Source organism: Gossypium hirsutum, chromosome A09 (genome assembly GCF_007990345.1).
Source record: "Gossypium hirsutum isolate 1008001.06 chromosome A09, Gossypium_hirsutum_v2.1, whole genome shotgun sequence".
NCBI classification, from domain to species: Eukaryota; Viridiplantae; Streptophyta; class Magnoliopsida; order Malvales; family Malvaceae; genus Gossypium; species Gossypium hirsutum.
Window position 1 is genome coordinate 76,379,144 of NC_053432.1, and position 15,044 is coordinate 76,394,187.

The window sequence follows — 15,044 nt, forward strand, 5'->3', positions numbered from 1 at the left end:
TTCTGATTTAAAAAATTAAAATTTAATCGACCAGGCATTCAAATTTAACAACAATTAACTTGTAAATCTTCTTAAAACTAAAAATGATACAATTTTAAAAGTTGAAAGCGTACAAGGACCTCGACAGAATTAAACCACGCAATAATAGTAGGAATAGGCTAATAGCGGTGAAAATATTTAAAAATAATTGAAAATAAAAGTCTCATTGTAATGTCCTTCTCCGTGTTCAACTCGCGTCGCGTTCTCTACTAGGAAAAAAAATTAATAATAAGCGAATCCATAACCCAAAAAGAAGATACACAGAGATAAATCCAGCGAAAGAGTTTCTCAAAGTCTTTTTTTTTTTTTTTCAAAGAAAAGTTTCCTTCATATTTATATCGAAGCTGAAGAAGCCTTAATTCAACACTTTATTCCCTCGTTCATTTTCTTTGTCTTCCTTATTTGTCGATCTCGATAGAGGGATCGCGTTGTCTTTGATGATCGCTTGAAGAATCGATAAGAGGGGCGTCGATTTTCAGTTAATTATTGGTGGAAGGAAATAGAAGCTTAAATAAATTTCGCCCACTTAAATTTTTTCTTTTTTGGCGGCGGTTAACTTGTTTAAGGTTTTGGGTAAAAGGGGATTTTTCTTTTCAAAAGATCGAGTTGTTTTTAGTTTTAATGATGTTAGCCTTAACTGCTGGGTTTTGAAGTGCTATGGACCTTGTTGTTACACCGCAATAAAGATGACGCTTTACATTGGTCGCGAAGCTTCAAAGGTTTTTTCTCTTAGTTTACGAGAAATGAAAAGCATAAGGGATTTTTATTAAATTGTGAGTATTCTTTTATTTTCTTTTTTGTAGTTATGGAAGAGAATTTGTTCAGAGACAACTACAGAGATCAACCTTCTTCTTGATAACTGGAAATACCTTCTTGCTGGTCTCATCTTTCAGGTTTCATTTTGTTCAAATTAAACCCATTTTCTATTTTCAGTATATATTTTGTTTGAATAATTTAAAAAAAAAATCCTACTAGCGAACTTTTTTAGCGTTTTAAGTATTGATGGGCAGTGGAAAACCAAACATTTTACTGTCTTTTTTTCTTTTTAAAAAAAGTGAGTTCCTTGTTTTGATTAAAAAATGGTAGGATCTGGTAAACTGTAATGATCGTAGTTTCATATACTTGGAGAAACGGAGCTTATGCTTTTAGCATAAGATAAATCTCTAACGTGGTTCATACAGATAACGCTGCTTTAGCAACGAAAATTTTCACCTAAATGGATTTCATGGTCTACTGATTAAGCTTTTCTGTATTGCTTAGTGTTTTTATTTTCCAAAAAAAAAGTATGCTTAATTTATGGTCATTTCATAACTAGATTGTGTCTTCTGTTCTGGGTCTGAAATGTGCATTTTTCATCTCTGCAGTATATTCATGGTCTAGCTGCCCGAGGAGTTCATTACCTTCATAGGCCAGGGCCAACACTTCAGGATCTTGGGTTCTATATTCTTCCAGTAAGAACTAGTTTTGTTTTTGTTTTCGTTTTTGCTCTTTGATTATCTCTATTATCTGCCAATTGTTTGGCGAAATGCATTCTTATATTTAATTATCTTGTAAATTTAGGAGCTTGGGCAAGATAAAGCCTACATCAGTGAGACTGTGTTCACCTTTGTCTTTTTATCATTTTTATTGGTAAAGTTATCTTGATACTGTCCTTTTCTATTTTACTTCTCTTGGGGTAGTCCTTTCACTTTTTTAGTACTTGATATTGCAGTTCTCTTATTTCAGTTCTGTTAGCAATATTTATTTCTCTGACTTCTAACATATTAATGGATATTGCAGTGGACTTTCCATCCATTCATCTTCAAGAGTAAAAAGATCTACACTGTTCTTGTTTGGTGCAGGGTGCTAGCATTTCTAGTTGTGAGTACTGATGCTTAGTTTCTATTTGTTCTGATTATATGTGCACCTAACATAGAGTCTTGTTCTAGTATTACCGTTTTCATCAGTAATATGTCTAATAAAACTGAACTCATTGCTGAAGACTACCTTTACTAATTTATCTTGATAACTTTTGAAACATTGAGCATTTCTTCAGTATTTTACTTAGAATTGTTTCTTTTCTTTGTTTATTTATTTTCTGCAGGCTTCTCAGATTCTCCGAATCATCACATTCTATTCTACTCAGCTTCCTGGACCAAATTATCATTGCCGAGAGGTATAGTCTTGAAATTATATGGGAGCTTGTCCTTACCTTTATTTCTATATTTTGAATTTTATGATCATATATTAAACAACTCTGTTTTTTGTAGGGTTCTAAGCTTGCCAGATTGCCAAAACCAGAGAGTGTGTTGGAAGTCCTCTTAATTAATTGTATGTCTGTTTTGTTGAAAATTTCAATTATTGCTTTTAAAGATAATGGCATGTTTTTGTTATAAATATTTTGGCTGATTTGCTTGTCAAATTTGCAGTTCCTCGTGGTGTAATATATGGTTGTGGTGACTTGATTTTTTCATCACACATGATCTTCACCTTGGTCTTTGTGCTCACCTATCAAAAATATGGCACTCGAAGGTAAAAGAGATAGCTTACTCTTTTTACTTGATTTTAGCTATTAGCCCCCAAAAGGAAAAAGAATTAAATGAATATAATCGTTGGTAACACCTAAAAATTATTGTATCGAATAGTATTCTTATAGACTTTTTTATTCGCAATAGCCATGTTTAGATGTGGTAACTCTAGCTTGCTATGTTGACATACATACGAGTAAATAATCGATAGTTTTCTGATGGTATTGTTGTCTAATTGCAGCTTCATAAAGCACTTTGCGTGGTTGGTAGCTATTGTTCAAAGTCTCTTGATTGTGGCATCCCGCAAACATTACATGGTTGATGTAGTTGTGGCATGGTATGGAGTACACTTTTGAAATTTCTCTCTATGATCGATATTTTATTTCTTTTCAATTTAGTTTGACAATGGTATAATTTTTCCGCAGGTACACTGTTAATTTAGTGGTATTCTTCATAGACAAGAAACTGCCAGGTCTGAATATTCTGTGATCTTATTGAACTTTCGTCTAATCTTATTTCAATTGGCATAATGTTCTAACAGTAAGATATTACTGCAGAATTGCCTGACAGAAGCAGTGGAAGCTCACCAATGTTGCTACCATTGAGCACCAAAGACAAGGATAGTAAAACCAAAGAAGAGAACCACAAGCTCTTGAATGGGAATTCTGTAGATCCTGCAGATTGGGTATAGTAATTTTATTTTGTTAATTCTTTGGATACCTTCATGACGATATCCAAATTAGATTCTCGTATTTACGTTTCCTTCTTCATTTGTTTAGAGGCCGAGAACTCAAGTAAATGGCAAGATTCAGGAAGATGGCAATGGAATCCATGATACTGCAATGAACGGAGCATAGGTGATGGAAATTACATGCTGTCACTATAATGGGGCTGCCTGCTTGAATCCTTTATGTTTCTTCCAAGGCTGGTAAATTTGAATTTGTAATCATAAGAAAACTGAACCTTAGTGCAGTTGTAAATTGTGCAGTCCTCCTAAAGTGTGTTTGTTAAAACCATCATCAGCATCAACATGTATCATGGAATTTCCCTATTCTCTCTAAACAAATGTCGAATTGGTGAAATATAATTTGTTGGTCTCTCTCAATGCCGAAGGCCATTGAGATAAGAATGCTTTCAATTGACTTGAAAATCTTTATGTTTCCCATTTCAAGATAGGATTTTTGGTAGGGTCTTGGGCCCTTTAATGTTCATATGGCTGTGGCAGCCTGGCTTTAACTATAATTACTTCAACAAACTAAAAAGACCGATGTGGCGTTGGCAGGATCTGATTCTAATGTAAGCTAATGCGCATTGCCTGAACGTTCCCGAGCGCCAGTTGTCTACAGGTTTTGCACCCACTTTTTAGTACACTTTTTTATACGTTTGGAAGGTGTACAATAATGTGCCAGGGAAGGCTTCTTTTTCCTCCACGCAACCAAGCCAGGCAGCTTTATCTTTTTACTTTTTCAAATTCTAAAATTTTTATTCTAACCAAATAACATTTATTAAGTTCATTAAATTATGCTATTTTTAAATTTTGATATGATAAACTTATTACATGTAATGGTCATGTCAATTTGTTATTTCTACATACTACACACAAAAATTAGTTAATGGATTTAACAGCTCTTATTTGCATTAAGACTAAAAGTTTTTAATTTTTAGAAATATAAAGACAAGAAATAATTCAATCACAGAACATGAACTAAATCTATAATATTGTGTAATACGAGATTAATAGTAGAATTTGACCAAATAGATTTAGTTGCTACCATTTGGTTAGGACTAAAATTTCAAATTTGAAAAATACAGGGACTAAATCAATGCAGAAAACATAAGTTTAAAATTAATCAAATTAAAGTATAAAGATTAAATCCATAATTTATGTAGAGTGCAAGGACTAATAGCAAGATTTTTCCCTTTTTTATCCAATCATACTTTCGGCAACGTCTAACTGCAGCGCATTATAGCCAACGAATCTTAACGGAGTTTAACAATTATCCAACTGTAGTGCTGTAACCTTTTTCTCCATAAAATATCATGAATATTTTTTTTAAGAGTCAAAAAATTGTCAAATTAATTTTTATAAATTAGTTAGTACTTTTTGTAAAAATTAGTGTGTCTGGTAAAATAATTAGACAATGATATGTGACGTGTCACATGTATATCAGGATGATGTATAATGATAAGCTTTTAATTATAGAAATGGATAGAATTTGTAATAAAATGATCAATTTACTCTTTAGACTAATATATAAATATTTATTTGTGTTTTTTAGTAAAAAGAAAAATATAATCTAATTTCTAATATAATTACTTCTATAATATTTTATTTTTTTAGGGGTAAAGATAGAACCATGTCATGCTCCCAGCTGTATATTTAGGTTAAATCATATTTTCCTCCTTGTATTATATTTAAATTGAGAATTTAATCTATGTATAATTTGTATTTTTACTATTATTAATATTATGATTATTTTCAAATCACTAACACAGTAAAAAAAAAACTAGTTAGTCAGCTCATGTGATTTGTTTTTAATTTCGGAAGTTGAAATTTTTTTATTACTCAAAAAAGTTAAGGTTTGTTAACTTTAGATTGTTACGTAAGTAATTTATGTATTTTTTAAAAATTATTAAAAATTATAAAAATATTGTTTTAAAATAATAAAAATTTAATTAATTGTTAATGTAACATATATGTAGACTGCAATGTGGATGTTACATTAGTAAAATTATTAAATGTTAACTTTTTCATTTATTTTGAAGTAATTTGATAAAAATACAAATTCAAATACTAAAACGATTTTTTTATAAAGTTGTAAGATAAAATAAATCATTATGCCTGAATACACAAATCAAGCATTTGAGCTCATATATATATATATGATATGATACAGAAGTCATTGCTTATCTATAGTAGAGTTTGAAGGGTATGGGGTAGAGCCGAGGACAAGTTGACAGCAAAGAGGCCCCATAATTGTTGGGTGATATTATAAGCAAAGGGGAAGTGGTGTGGGGGATTTGTGAGTAGGAAAGCGAAGCATGCAGGGGCGCGATTTAAGCTATGGAAAAGTTGGTCAATAAAGAGAAGAAGCAACAACGGCGTGTCTGATTTAGAGAAAAAAGCAAAACAGCAGGCTGCAATTCTCATCATTGTTGGTTGCATAGCATTGCATGTCTGAATAACCACCATTGTCTCCTTTTGCATGCTCTCCCCGTTGGGTCCTCTTGAACCCTAAGTGGGTGCTTCTAATTATGTCAGACATGGATGCTCTCTCTTAATCCTTTTATTTTTATATTTATCCCTCGGCCGTTGGTGCAATATATGTTATCCATCGCTGCTATTATGATTACGGTCCGAGTCTTGAAAATAGCAATATTTTCAATATTTAACTCTTTTTTAACTTTTTTGAACCATATGTTCATATTCATATTTAAATAATATTCAACACAAATTTCGAATATTTTAATCTTGTGAGGAGGGCATGGTTAAATTGCGACATGGACCTTTATGTTTTCAGTTTCATATGAAATCTTGTGCCTAAATTATTTTTTTATTGGTTAAATTATTTGATAAAAGTGAACAATTTAAGGGTTATATTTAATTTTTAATTGATGAGTGAATTTTTAGTACACTGTCACTAAAAAATAACATGATATCTCACTAGTGATATAAAAAATAGTGATGGATGAATAGCACTAAATTCTAAACTCAAAACTCCAAATCTTAAACTCAAAAATTCTTAAATTCTAAATTATAAACTTTAAACTCGAGAAAAATATAAAAATGATAACTAATATTTAATTATGATTAAATAAAGTTATTAATATTTATTTTTAAAATGTGTTTATTTGTCTTATCCAATACTGATGTGCCTTGTTATTATTTGCTAATGGTGTAGGAAACTCATGCACTAAATAGTATATCAAATATTATTCGTTAATCAAATATATCTTGCGTTGTATCCTATTTAAATGGACTAGATCCATTTAAAGTCTAAACAACAACCTAAATGCACTTCGACTCAATAAGGGCACAAAGCCTACACGTGGTTATAAGTAAGATTTTCAGAACCGGACTAGTGTCAAATTGATCAAGTTATCAATTTGTTAGACCAATCAATACAGTTCAATTAAATAAATCACTATAAAATATTAAAAATCTAATTCAACCGTTCATATGTTAACTAATTCAATACATTTCTGTAAATCGATATCTCAACTAATTCTCAATCCGACCAGCCATTCCAATTAAAATCAAACAACCTTGGCAGTCTTAACCTAACTAGTGATCCAAACAACTTCGGCTCAACTAAGGCACATAACTTGTCACGAGTCTAGACTCAACATGCCCATTATTTGATATACTAGCGTAAGAATACGTGACGTGACATCAGTAAATTCCCTCCTCCAATAGAGAGAAGGTTTCACATAGCCTTCCTAACTCAACCGAAGTAGCAGAGAAGAATGAGCAACTAACGTCCCTAGAAGGGCAAGATGCTGCAATCATGGCATGTTTCTAATTTCTTCTTTGACATTCTTCTTTATCAATGCTAAATTGTTGTATCAAATACATTTAAATTTTTTTTATCAATTCTCTATTTAAATACGGATTTAAATATCGAAAAATGTTTTGGAATATTAACTCCAACATTTTTTAATTCATTTATGTTTTGTAAATTCCTAGCTATATAATTCATAATTCAACCTATGATCCAATTCATCATTGAAAAGTATCAACATTTTTCTTTCTCTAAGTGATTAACCAATTACATATGTTATAAACTAAATTTAAGTACCAATCAAATTAGGCCTTTGAATGGGGCACAAAAGTTGTAATTGTTTTTTCCATCACAAAACTATAATCCAAGCCATTGATACAACAACATGGAGGTCATAGTTTTGATACTATTGGTATTATTTGATACAATATTACTTCTACCTATAACACTTTCTCGACCTTTAGATTGAAGAAAAATACACTCGAATCAACATTCTCTTTAAATGTAGCATCAGGGATTAGTAGGAGTCCTAACTTTTAGCTCTTTAAAATTTCTAAAATTTTAAATTAGTACATAGTAAAATTATATTTTAACTCCAAAACAATAACATTTTAATTTTGTCATTTAAAAAATTATTAAAATTATATTTTAAATCTAATAAAAATATACAAATTAATTTTGTCCCGATTTTACCAGCAATCCTCAAATCCGATTGAGAATCAAACTCGTTAGTAATTATCATAATAATTTATAAAAGTTAATAAAATCTCCTTCAAAAAGACATCCACCTTTTTTCCTTTGATTATGGCTTCTTGGAATCACATTATTTAAATTCCGAGAAAAGAAAAAAAGAGTGAAAAAAACAGGAGGTTGACGAGTCAAATTACACGACAATTTCGCTTCATTGTCAATGATCACATGCTTTTCCACCATTTCCTACAATCATCAATGGAGTCTATAATTTCAAATTTTCCTAAAGAAATTGTTTTAATAATATCAACAATCATTTTCCAGATGATCATGCTCACATACATAGTCATACAAAGCGTGTCGAATATACAATATATGTTCATTTCTCACTTAAATTTTTTTAGCAAATCAACCCATCAACTTTGAGCCAAAGCAGGAAACTTTAACCCAAAAAAATGGTGAATTGGTCTCTGTCAAAGCTAGATAAGATCTAAAGACAAAAGCAACCCACATACTCACATAAATCCGCTTCCCATGTCAGTGACCAGACCAGACCAAACTATACCATCCTTTGATCTTGTCCCAACTTTTACCTCTACGCGTTTGAAGAACACTGTGTCTCTGAATTTTCAAAATGACCCCCTCATCATAACATATTTTCCAGAAAAACCACCTACAAAGTTCAAAACAGAATGAGAGGGAAAAGGGAACTCAAATGATGAGATTGTAGAAAAAGCTGAAAAACTCAAAAACAAAAAATAAATTTAAAAAAGAGCTTTTTCTTTCCTTTTAGAATCGGTTTGATAATTACTTAAAAGCGAACATTTTTATTTTTCTGTAAAATTTCCCATTTTTATAGTAAAGAAAGGGGGAAAAAAGGGAAACTTTGGATTCACGACGATCAGAGTTCGGGATTGTTGCAGAAATGTACGGAATCTGATTATTTTACTTTCCGTTGATTCTCCGTCTTTTGATCGTTTGACTTGAAAGAAAAAAAAATGGGAGCTCGTTGTTCTAAATTCTCTATCTGCTGGTTTCATTCTCACCTTAAAGCTTCTGTCCTCGAATCCTCCGATCTCGGTACTGCATTTTTTATCTTCAGATTCTCGTTCTTTGTTAAAAAAAAGCTTAGTGTTTTTTTTTTGGAGTAAAAAGTTTAATGAAATGCAGAGAATGGGGGCAAAGGTGAGAAGAATGCATGGCCGAGTTTCGGTGAGTTTAGCTTGGAGCAACTCAAAGTTGCTACGTCTGGCTTTTCTTCCGATAACATAGTGTCGGAACACGGTGAAAAAGCTCCTAACGTCGTTTACAAAGGGAAACTCGACAATGACCGCTGGGTTGCTGTTAAACGGTTTAACAAGTTCGCCTGGCCCGATTCTCGCCAATTCCTCGTCCGTTTAATTCATTTCCCTGCTCATCGCTTCATTTTGTTTACTAACTTTTGATCATTAAACTGAGTAAAGATTACTTTGAAATTTTCATGTTTTTAGGAGGAAGCCAAAGCTGTTGGGAGTTTAAGGAGTGAGCGGTTGGCAAATCTGATCGGTTGTTGTTGTGAAGGCGATGAGAGATTGTTGGTCGCCGAGTTTATGCCCAATGAAACGCTGGCTAAGCATCTTTTTCACTGTAAGTTACTCAAAAGTGAAGCTTGGAATTAAAGTTAATTGAAGTTACTTACAGGGTTAATTTTGTCAGGGGAAAATCAGCCAATGAAATGGGCAATGAGGTTGAGGGTGGCACTCTACTTGGCACAAGCTTTGGAGTATTGTAGCAGTAAAGGAAGAGCTTTATACCATGATCTCAATGCTTATAGGATTCTGTTTGATAATGTACTTATTAAGTTCTTCAAGATTTTGCTTGTGAAATCAAATAACCCTTTGATTATGATTTCTGAATTGGGTTTTTTTCTTTGGTAAAAGGATGGTAATCCCAGGCTGTCTTGTTTTGGGCTCATGAAGAACAGCAGAGATGGCAAGAGTTACAGTACAAACTTAGCTTTTACACCACCAGAATACCTGAGAACAGGTTAATCGTGTTCAAACCACTCATTTAATCTTTATTTAAGAAATCTATTTCTTTGAATCTAAACTCAAAGTCTTGATGTGCTTCTATGGCAGGTCGAGTGACTCCGGAAAGTGTCGTGTATAGCTTTGGAACCTTGCTGCTAGATCTTATGAGCGGCAAACATATTCCTCCCAGCCATGTAAATTCTCTTTGTCATAGCATTATTTTTTACTGCAATTATGATCTTTATGTTACTGCAAGAGAAAGCTTGGTGATGTTATCTTAAAAATCATTGTTTCATTCGTATTGTTAATCTGGATGTACCAGTTTTTGGTTGGATAATTAGAATTTACTGTTATTTCTGCTCTGTGATTCAATTTCTTAAGTGAGTTAAAGGTTCGGCAATAACTGCATGCGGGAGATGAAGATGTGATGTCAACATTTGGATGCTGTTTGCTTTTAGTGTATCTTGGTTGAATTGTCCATGGTATTTTAGTTTGTTTGCTTCGTTATAGGCACTTGATTTGATCCGCGGTAAGAATTTTCTCATGTTGATGGATTCTGCTTTGGAGGGCCATTTCTCAAACGAAGACGGAATGGAGTTAGTGAGGTTAGCTTCTCGCTGTTTGCAGTATGAAGCTCGTGAGAGGCCAAATGCCAAATCCCTCGTCATATCTCTCATGTCTGTTCAGAAGGAAGCAGAGGTACATACAATAATTGCTGATTGAATTAAATACTGCAAGATCATAATCTCCAACCATTAATTCTGTGCAGTTTGGTATCTCCCCAACTCGATGTCCTGCATTATTAAGGATTTATGTTTTGTAAACACCATTAAATTTCTCATTAATTATATGGAATTTTGCTAGGTACCATCACATGTGTTGATGGGTATTCCACATGGAACTGCTTCTTCAAAACAGCCATTGTCATTGACACCTTTTGGAGAGGCTTGCATGAGGATAGATTTGACCGCTATACATGAAATATTGGAGAAGATGGGATACAAAGACGATGAGGGAATTGCTAATGAGGTTTGCTAACTCTGTCCTCGATATTCTACTTTTATGAGGTGCAAAATACCTTGTAGCTCAAGGGGCAAAGGACCATTACCCGACTTCTTTAGTTATCTTGAGTCTAGTTTTATTTTTACATGTTTAATGTTACTTCACCTATCATGTAATTTGTATGCGAATTCTCTGGTTCCTTTCAGCTTTCTTTTCAAATGTGGACCAGCCAAATGCAGGAAACCTTGAACTCCAAGAAACATGGTGATACCGCTTTCCGAGCTAAGGATTTTGCAACTGCAATTGATTGCTACACGCGGGTGAGTTTCTCACAAATCTTACAAATCTATACTGCTTGTGATTGTTGCTCTATAACAACATACTGAGTTCAATACTGCCTATTTGAAATAATATACACCATGTTTCAAACGCAAGGAAACAAGATCATACTACTGTTCGTTAGTTTTCGATTTTCTCAGCTTTTTTTCTCTTAGCACTAACAACTAGTGCATTAATATGCCATAGAGGAAAGATACTTTTTGATGGTTTGAACAGTATGATAAATAGACTGAAGATGTTGACCATTCTTATGTAGTTCATCGATGGCGGGACCATAGTGTCACCAACAGTCTATGCCAGACGCTGCTTGTCCTACTTGATGAATGATAGGCCCCAAGAGGCCCTTGGAGATGCGATGCAAGCCCAGGTGGTGTCGCCACAGTGGCCCACTGCTTTGTATTTACAAGCGACTTGCCTGTTTAGCCTAGGGATGGAAGGTGATGCTCAAGAAACCCTCAAAGATGGCACCAACTTGGAAGCCAAAAGGAGTAAAAACTGAAAATTGTATAGGTTTTCAATTTGTTTTATTTAATTTCTCTTTTTTTTTTCTTCTGGCTATTGTATTTATTCTGGGTTTTCGCCGCATTGCAGAATTCTTCAATGTTTTTATGGTTGGTTTTTTATATTTAACGTTTGTTCAGTCTCCTATTGAAAGGACAATAGCTCCTGCAACTCAAAATGGCTAGCTTAGGTTAGATTCTATAAGACAATCACTTCAAACATTAAGAAAACAACTATCTCACTGATCACATGGAAAGGAAAATTTGGTTAAAATTTCCCATTGGATATTTTCTTGGAATCACAACCGTGTTTAAATGCGAAATCCCATATAACAACACCCCACACAACCAGAGCAGAACCATCAAGAGCTCTTCTAAAACCAGATATGGTGGTCGTCTACTAAACCAAGATATCACAGCTTTAGTAACTATGATGAATGTGCATAATATAACAAGCTTTCTACACGTATGAAGAAGAGAGATGTATATAATTCGTATTAACCATCACGAGACTCTAGGCTAATTCCATTGCTCATCATCACAGCAACAAGTTTTAATTCTGTTCCTTTATTTTATTTTTTTTTCCTTCTTTCGATTTTGTTCGACGACTGTGCGCGGAAAGAAGTTTTAGGATGACGGTACATTGAAGTGGAAGAGCCAAGATATGACAAATGCAAATACCATGCAAGCAAGGAGAAAGTTGAGGAAGCGATGACCATGCCAGAAGCTTCGAGACTCTGTATAGGATGCTGCTCCCGAGACTGCAGTGGTTGCAGTGGAACTGTTTGTCTCGTTTGGTTGCTCTGTCGACTCGACCTCGTTCACTCCAACTACGTTGCGTGCAATAGAATGACAAATTTCACAGGTCCTAAATGATTTAAGCAGATTGACTGAGTACATAATACAATAATCCACAAAAGAAAAGCAATGCATTATCAGTTACAGATACAATGATTTGATATACGATCATTACACTTTACTTATCACTTAAATGCTTTAAATACAAGAATCTATGTATCACATAAATTATTATGATGTCATTGTATATAAAGAATCATGCTCCCGTGTAAAGATAACAAGTTCATTCATTGTTCTAACAGCTGAACGTTAACTCGGATATCATAGTTGACATTCTTCAATTCCAAATGCCTGTCTCTTTTGGTATGTGATCACATCAGAAAACACTTTGTTGCCTATGACCTTTCGTTCGCAACATATAAGACGGATACCTTGAATTCTTATCCAAAACCAGTAAACTTAGATGATCAATAGAAGAGTTGTATTAGGAGCACAACAGATCATTTGTTAGACAGTTCTAAATCCAATCTAATCAATTACAAAGGTCAATGATGGAGGGACCAATTAACCACATAATTGGAAATTCGATGGTACAATAGCTAGCAAACACTGCTCAGTTCACTGCAAACGTGGTAGTCACCGTGTCAACAATTGTTTCGCCAATGTAGGCAGGCATGAAGTGCAGAACATGGCAATGCAAGATGTGCTAAAACTTTAGAATCAAGGAATTCCTTGCACCAGTGGTTTGGCACCTAAAATATCACTAATCCCTAATCATGTCAAGCAAGAAATCTAGAATTTGCAATTGCGAATTAAAAATTCACAAAGTGATGCACCACCAAACAATAATCATCAACCAAAAATTAGATAATGCATCAATAAAAGGTCAAATCCCCACTTTCCTACATGGAAAGAGAACATAAAGTAACAAAAAGAAGAAAAAAAAATAGAGAGAGATTCCTATACCTCAAAAAAAGCACATAACAGCACAGAATCGTCGGTGTAGTTAGACTGACAAAAGAATCGTCTTAGTCTTTAGCTTTATTTTCAAATCTAATATCCATCCCACTTTCTTTCACATTAAGCAAATTTCACCTTTTCACATGCATATTTTCACCTTACACCTTATTTTTTAACTAGGATTGTAAAACTAACATCTAAGATAATCGACCTTTTTAACTATCAAGAAAGAGTAACTCTCAATTCCCAAGTCCAAGCAATCATCAAAAGAACAATACATAGAAATCTCAATTATGATCCATGAAAAAAAAGATGGTTTTTTACTAAAAAGTTAGCAATGTTAAGAAGATTGAACCAGAAAAAGAAAAAAAGGGTTGGAAATTGGAATTGTTTTAACTTACTTATTTCCTCTGATCTTAAACCATGCTTCAGCACAGTGTTTATGAGCAGCAGCAAGGTCATCCTTGCAAGAACAACCCAATTCAATAGGGGCACCAGATTCATGGCTGTTGCTCTCTAAACCCAAATGGCAAATTCTACAATCTTTCTCAACTTTGGCCAAATGCAGCTTGAGTTCATTAGCTCCACTTGGAGCCCGCACCTCCACCGAGCAATCCGAGGCCGAAGACACCCTCCTGGAATCCGAATCGCCACCAATCTCGCAACCGAAGCTGTACTCATCGTAAGAACCACCCGTGGTGGAATAAAACTGAGAGTAGCAAGAGCCCTCGTCGGCGTCGGAGAAGCACACGCTAGCTTCGCCGGCGCTGACTTCGCTCTCGTTCCGGCGGTGAGTTCCTTGCTCTAAATCGATATGGGACATCTCAAATGATGACATTTTGGAAAGACCCAGAAGCTGAAGAGCATTAGCAGGCTTAAAGTTTCAAGCTTTGAAGATCATCAAGTGTTTCTATACTCAACAGTCTCAAAGTTCAAGCTTTTGAAAGGGCTTTGAACAGAGTTCGTATAAAATGTTAAAATTTAAACAAGTTACAATTGGATTAGATTACCCTTTACCTCCATTACCCTTTCATTAAACCAGAAAAGTTACAATAAAATGGAAGCAAAAAAGGACTGACACAGAGAACCAAAAGTTGAAAACATGGAAAGCTTTTACAGAGCCATGGCTTCTCACTTAAGAAAAATGCATAGAAAAAAAATACAAAGACAGAAAGAGAGAGTGAAAGAGAAGCTTAAAGAGGAGAAGGGGTCTTCTGTTCAAAGCCAAAAAAAACACAAAGACGGAGAAACAAAGTTGTTGGAAGATTTGGTGTTGGTACTTGAGGATCTCTGTCCTAAGCAGATTCTATACGTCCGATGGTATCAATATAGTGATGTGTGAATCTTGACGATAATCAGGCGGTTAAGAATTGAGGTAGGCGTACTCTTATGAGTAGCGCAGTCCTTTTCATTACAATAGAATTTCGAGGTTAACAAACAAATTTACATGTCGGAAAATTGCCAATTTCAGTCTTTCTTATTTTAATATTTATTGGTGTCGCTCTCTTTCTCTGTTTCCATTTTCACATATTTATGTTGGGTTTTTTTAGGTTGTTTTGTGGATATTTCTTAAATAGATATTTTTGGCATTTAATAATTGGGTTTTCAATGAATGGCCTGTTTTAAAACTTAATATAGAAACGAAATTGTAACATATTCATCACTTGGCTTTTACATCTTTACAAAGCTAATAAAAGT

The 15,044-nt window shown here is 33.8% G+C and overlaps 3 protein-coding genes across 4 annotated transcripts; 2 read left to right on the plus strand and 1 right to left on the minus strand.

Annotated features, from left to right (window-relative positions):
* The first annotated feature begins 209 nt into the window (after positions 1-209).
* On the plus strand, positions 210-3,696 carry LOC107889746 (phosphatidylinositol:ceramide inositolphosphotransferase 1). Its single transcript, XM_016814296.2, has 12 exons — positions 210-758; positions 843-932; positions 1,404-1,490; positions 1,600-1,668; positions 1,819-1,899; positions 2,123-2,194; positions 2,289-2,349; positions 2,448-2,550; positions 2,788-2,883; positions 2,972-3,018; positions 3,104-3,231; positions 3,326-3,696. Exons 1-12 carry the CDS (start codon positions 726-728, stop codon positions 3,401-3,403), a joined length of 945 nt encoding a protein of 314 aa, XP_016669785.1. The 5' UTR covers positions 210-725; the 3' UTR covers positions 3,404-3,696.
* Positions 3,697-8,131: 4,435 nt separating this feature from the next.
* Positions 8,132-11,673, plus strand: LOC107889747 (serine/threonine-protein kinase BSK6). The gene is made up of 10 exons (XM_016814297.2): positions 8,132-8,818; positions 8,909-9,129; positions 9,229-9,364; positions 9,434-9,567; positions 9,658-9,763; positions 9,856-9,941; positions 10,258-10,446; positions 10,612-10,776; positions 10,956-11,069; positions 11,345-11,673. The coding sequence occupies exons 1-10, from the start codon at positions 8,737-8,739 to the stop codon at positions 11,585-11,587; spliced, it is 1,476 nt and encodes a 491-aa protein (XP_016669786.1). The 5' UTR covers positions 8,132-8,736; the 3' UTR covers positions 11,588-11,673.
* A 178-nt stretch (positions 11,674-11,851) lies between these two features.
* LOC107889748 (uncharacterized) lies at positions 11,852-14,804 on the minus strand. 2 transcript variants are annotated; one of them, XM_016814298.2, is made up of 2 exons: positions 13,748-14,804; positions 11,852-12,456 (listed from the first exon to the last, which is right to left on the minus strand). In XM_016814298.2, the coding sequence occupies exons 1-2, from the start codon at positions 14,182-14,184 to the stop codon at positions 12,216-12,218; spliced, it is 678 nt and encodes a 225-aa protein (XP_016669787.1). In that variant the 5' UTR covers positions 14,185-14,804; the 3' UTR covers positions 11,852-12,215. The 2 variants fall into 2 exon arrangements, with proteins under 2 accessions (XP_016669787.1, XP_040932785.1); XM_041076851.1 differs by lacking the exon at positions 11,852-12,456 and adding an exon at positions 12,499-12,825 and having other exon boundaries at positions 13,748-14,738.
* Between the last annotated feature and the right edge of the window lie 240 nt (positions 14,805-15,044).

Coding starts and splice junctions, on each gene's coding strand:
- LOC107889746 (XM_016814296.2), top strand. CDS start 726: ATGACGCTTTACATTGGTCGCGAAGCTTCAAAG. Junction 933..1,403: donor TTGCTGGTCTCATCTTTCAG/GTTTCATTTTGT, acceptor TCATCTCTGCAG/TATATTCATGGTCTAGCTGC. Junction 3,019..3,103: donor CATAGACAAGAAACTGCCAG/GTCTGAATATTC, acceptor ATATTACTGCAG/AATTGCCTGACAGAAGCAGT.
- LOC107889747 (XM_016814297.2), top strand. CDS start 8,737: ATGGGAGCTCGTTGTTCTAAATTCTCTATCTGCTGGTTTCATTCTCAC. Junction 9,764..9,855: donor ACCAGAATACCTGAGAACAG/GTTAATCGTGTT, acceptor CTTCTATGGCAG/GTCGAGTGACTCCGGAAAGT. Junction 9,942..10,257: donor AACATATTCCTCCCAGCCAT/GTAAATTCTCTT, acceptor GCTTCGTTATAG/GCACTTGATTTGATCCGCGG.
- LOC107889748 (XM_016814298.2), bottom strand. CDS start 14,184: ATGTCATCATTTGAGATGTCCCATATCGATTTAGAGCAAGGAACTCAC. Junction 12,457..13,747: donor TTTAAGATCAGAGGAAATAA/GTAAGTTAAAAC, acceptor TAAATCATTTAG/GACCTGTGAAATTTGTCATT.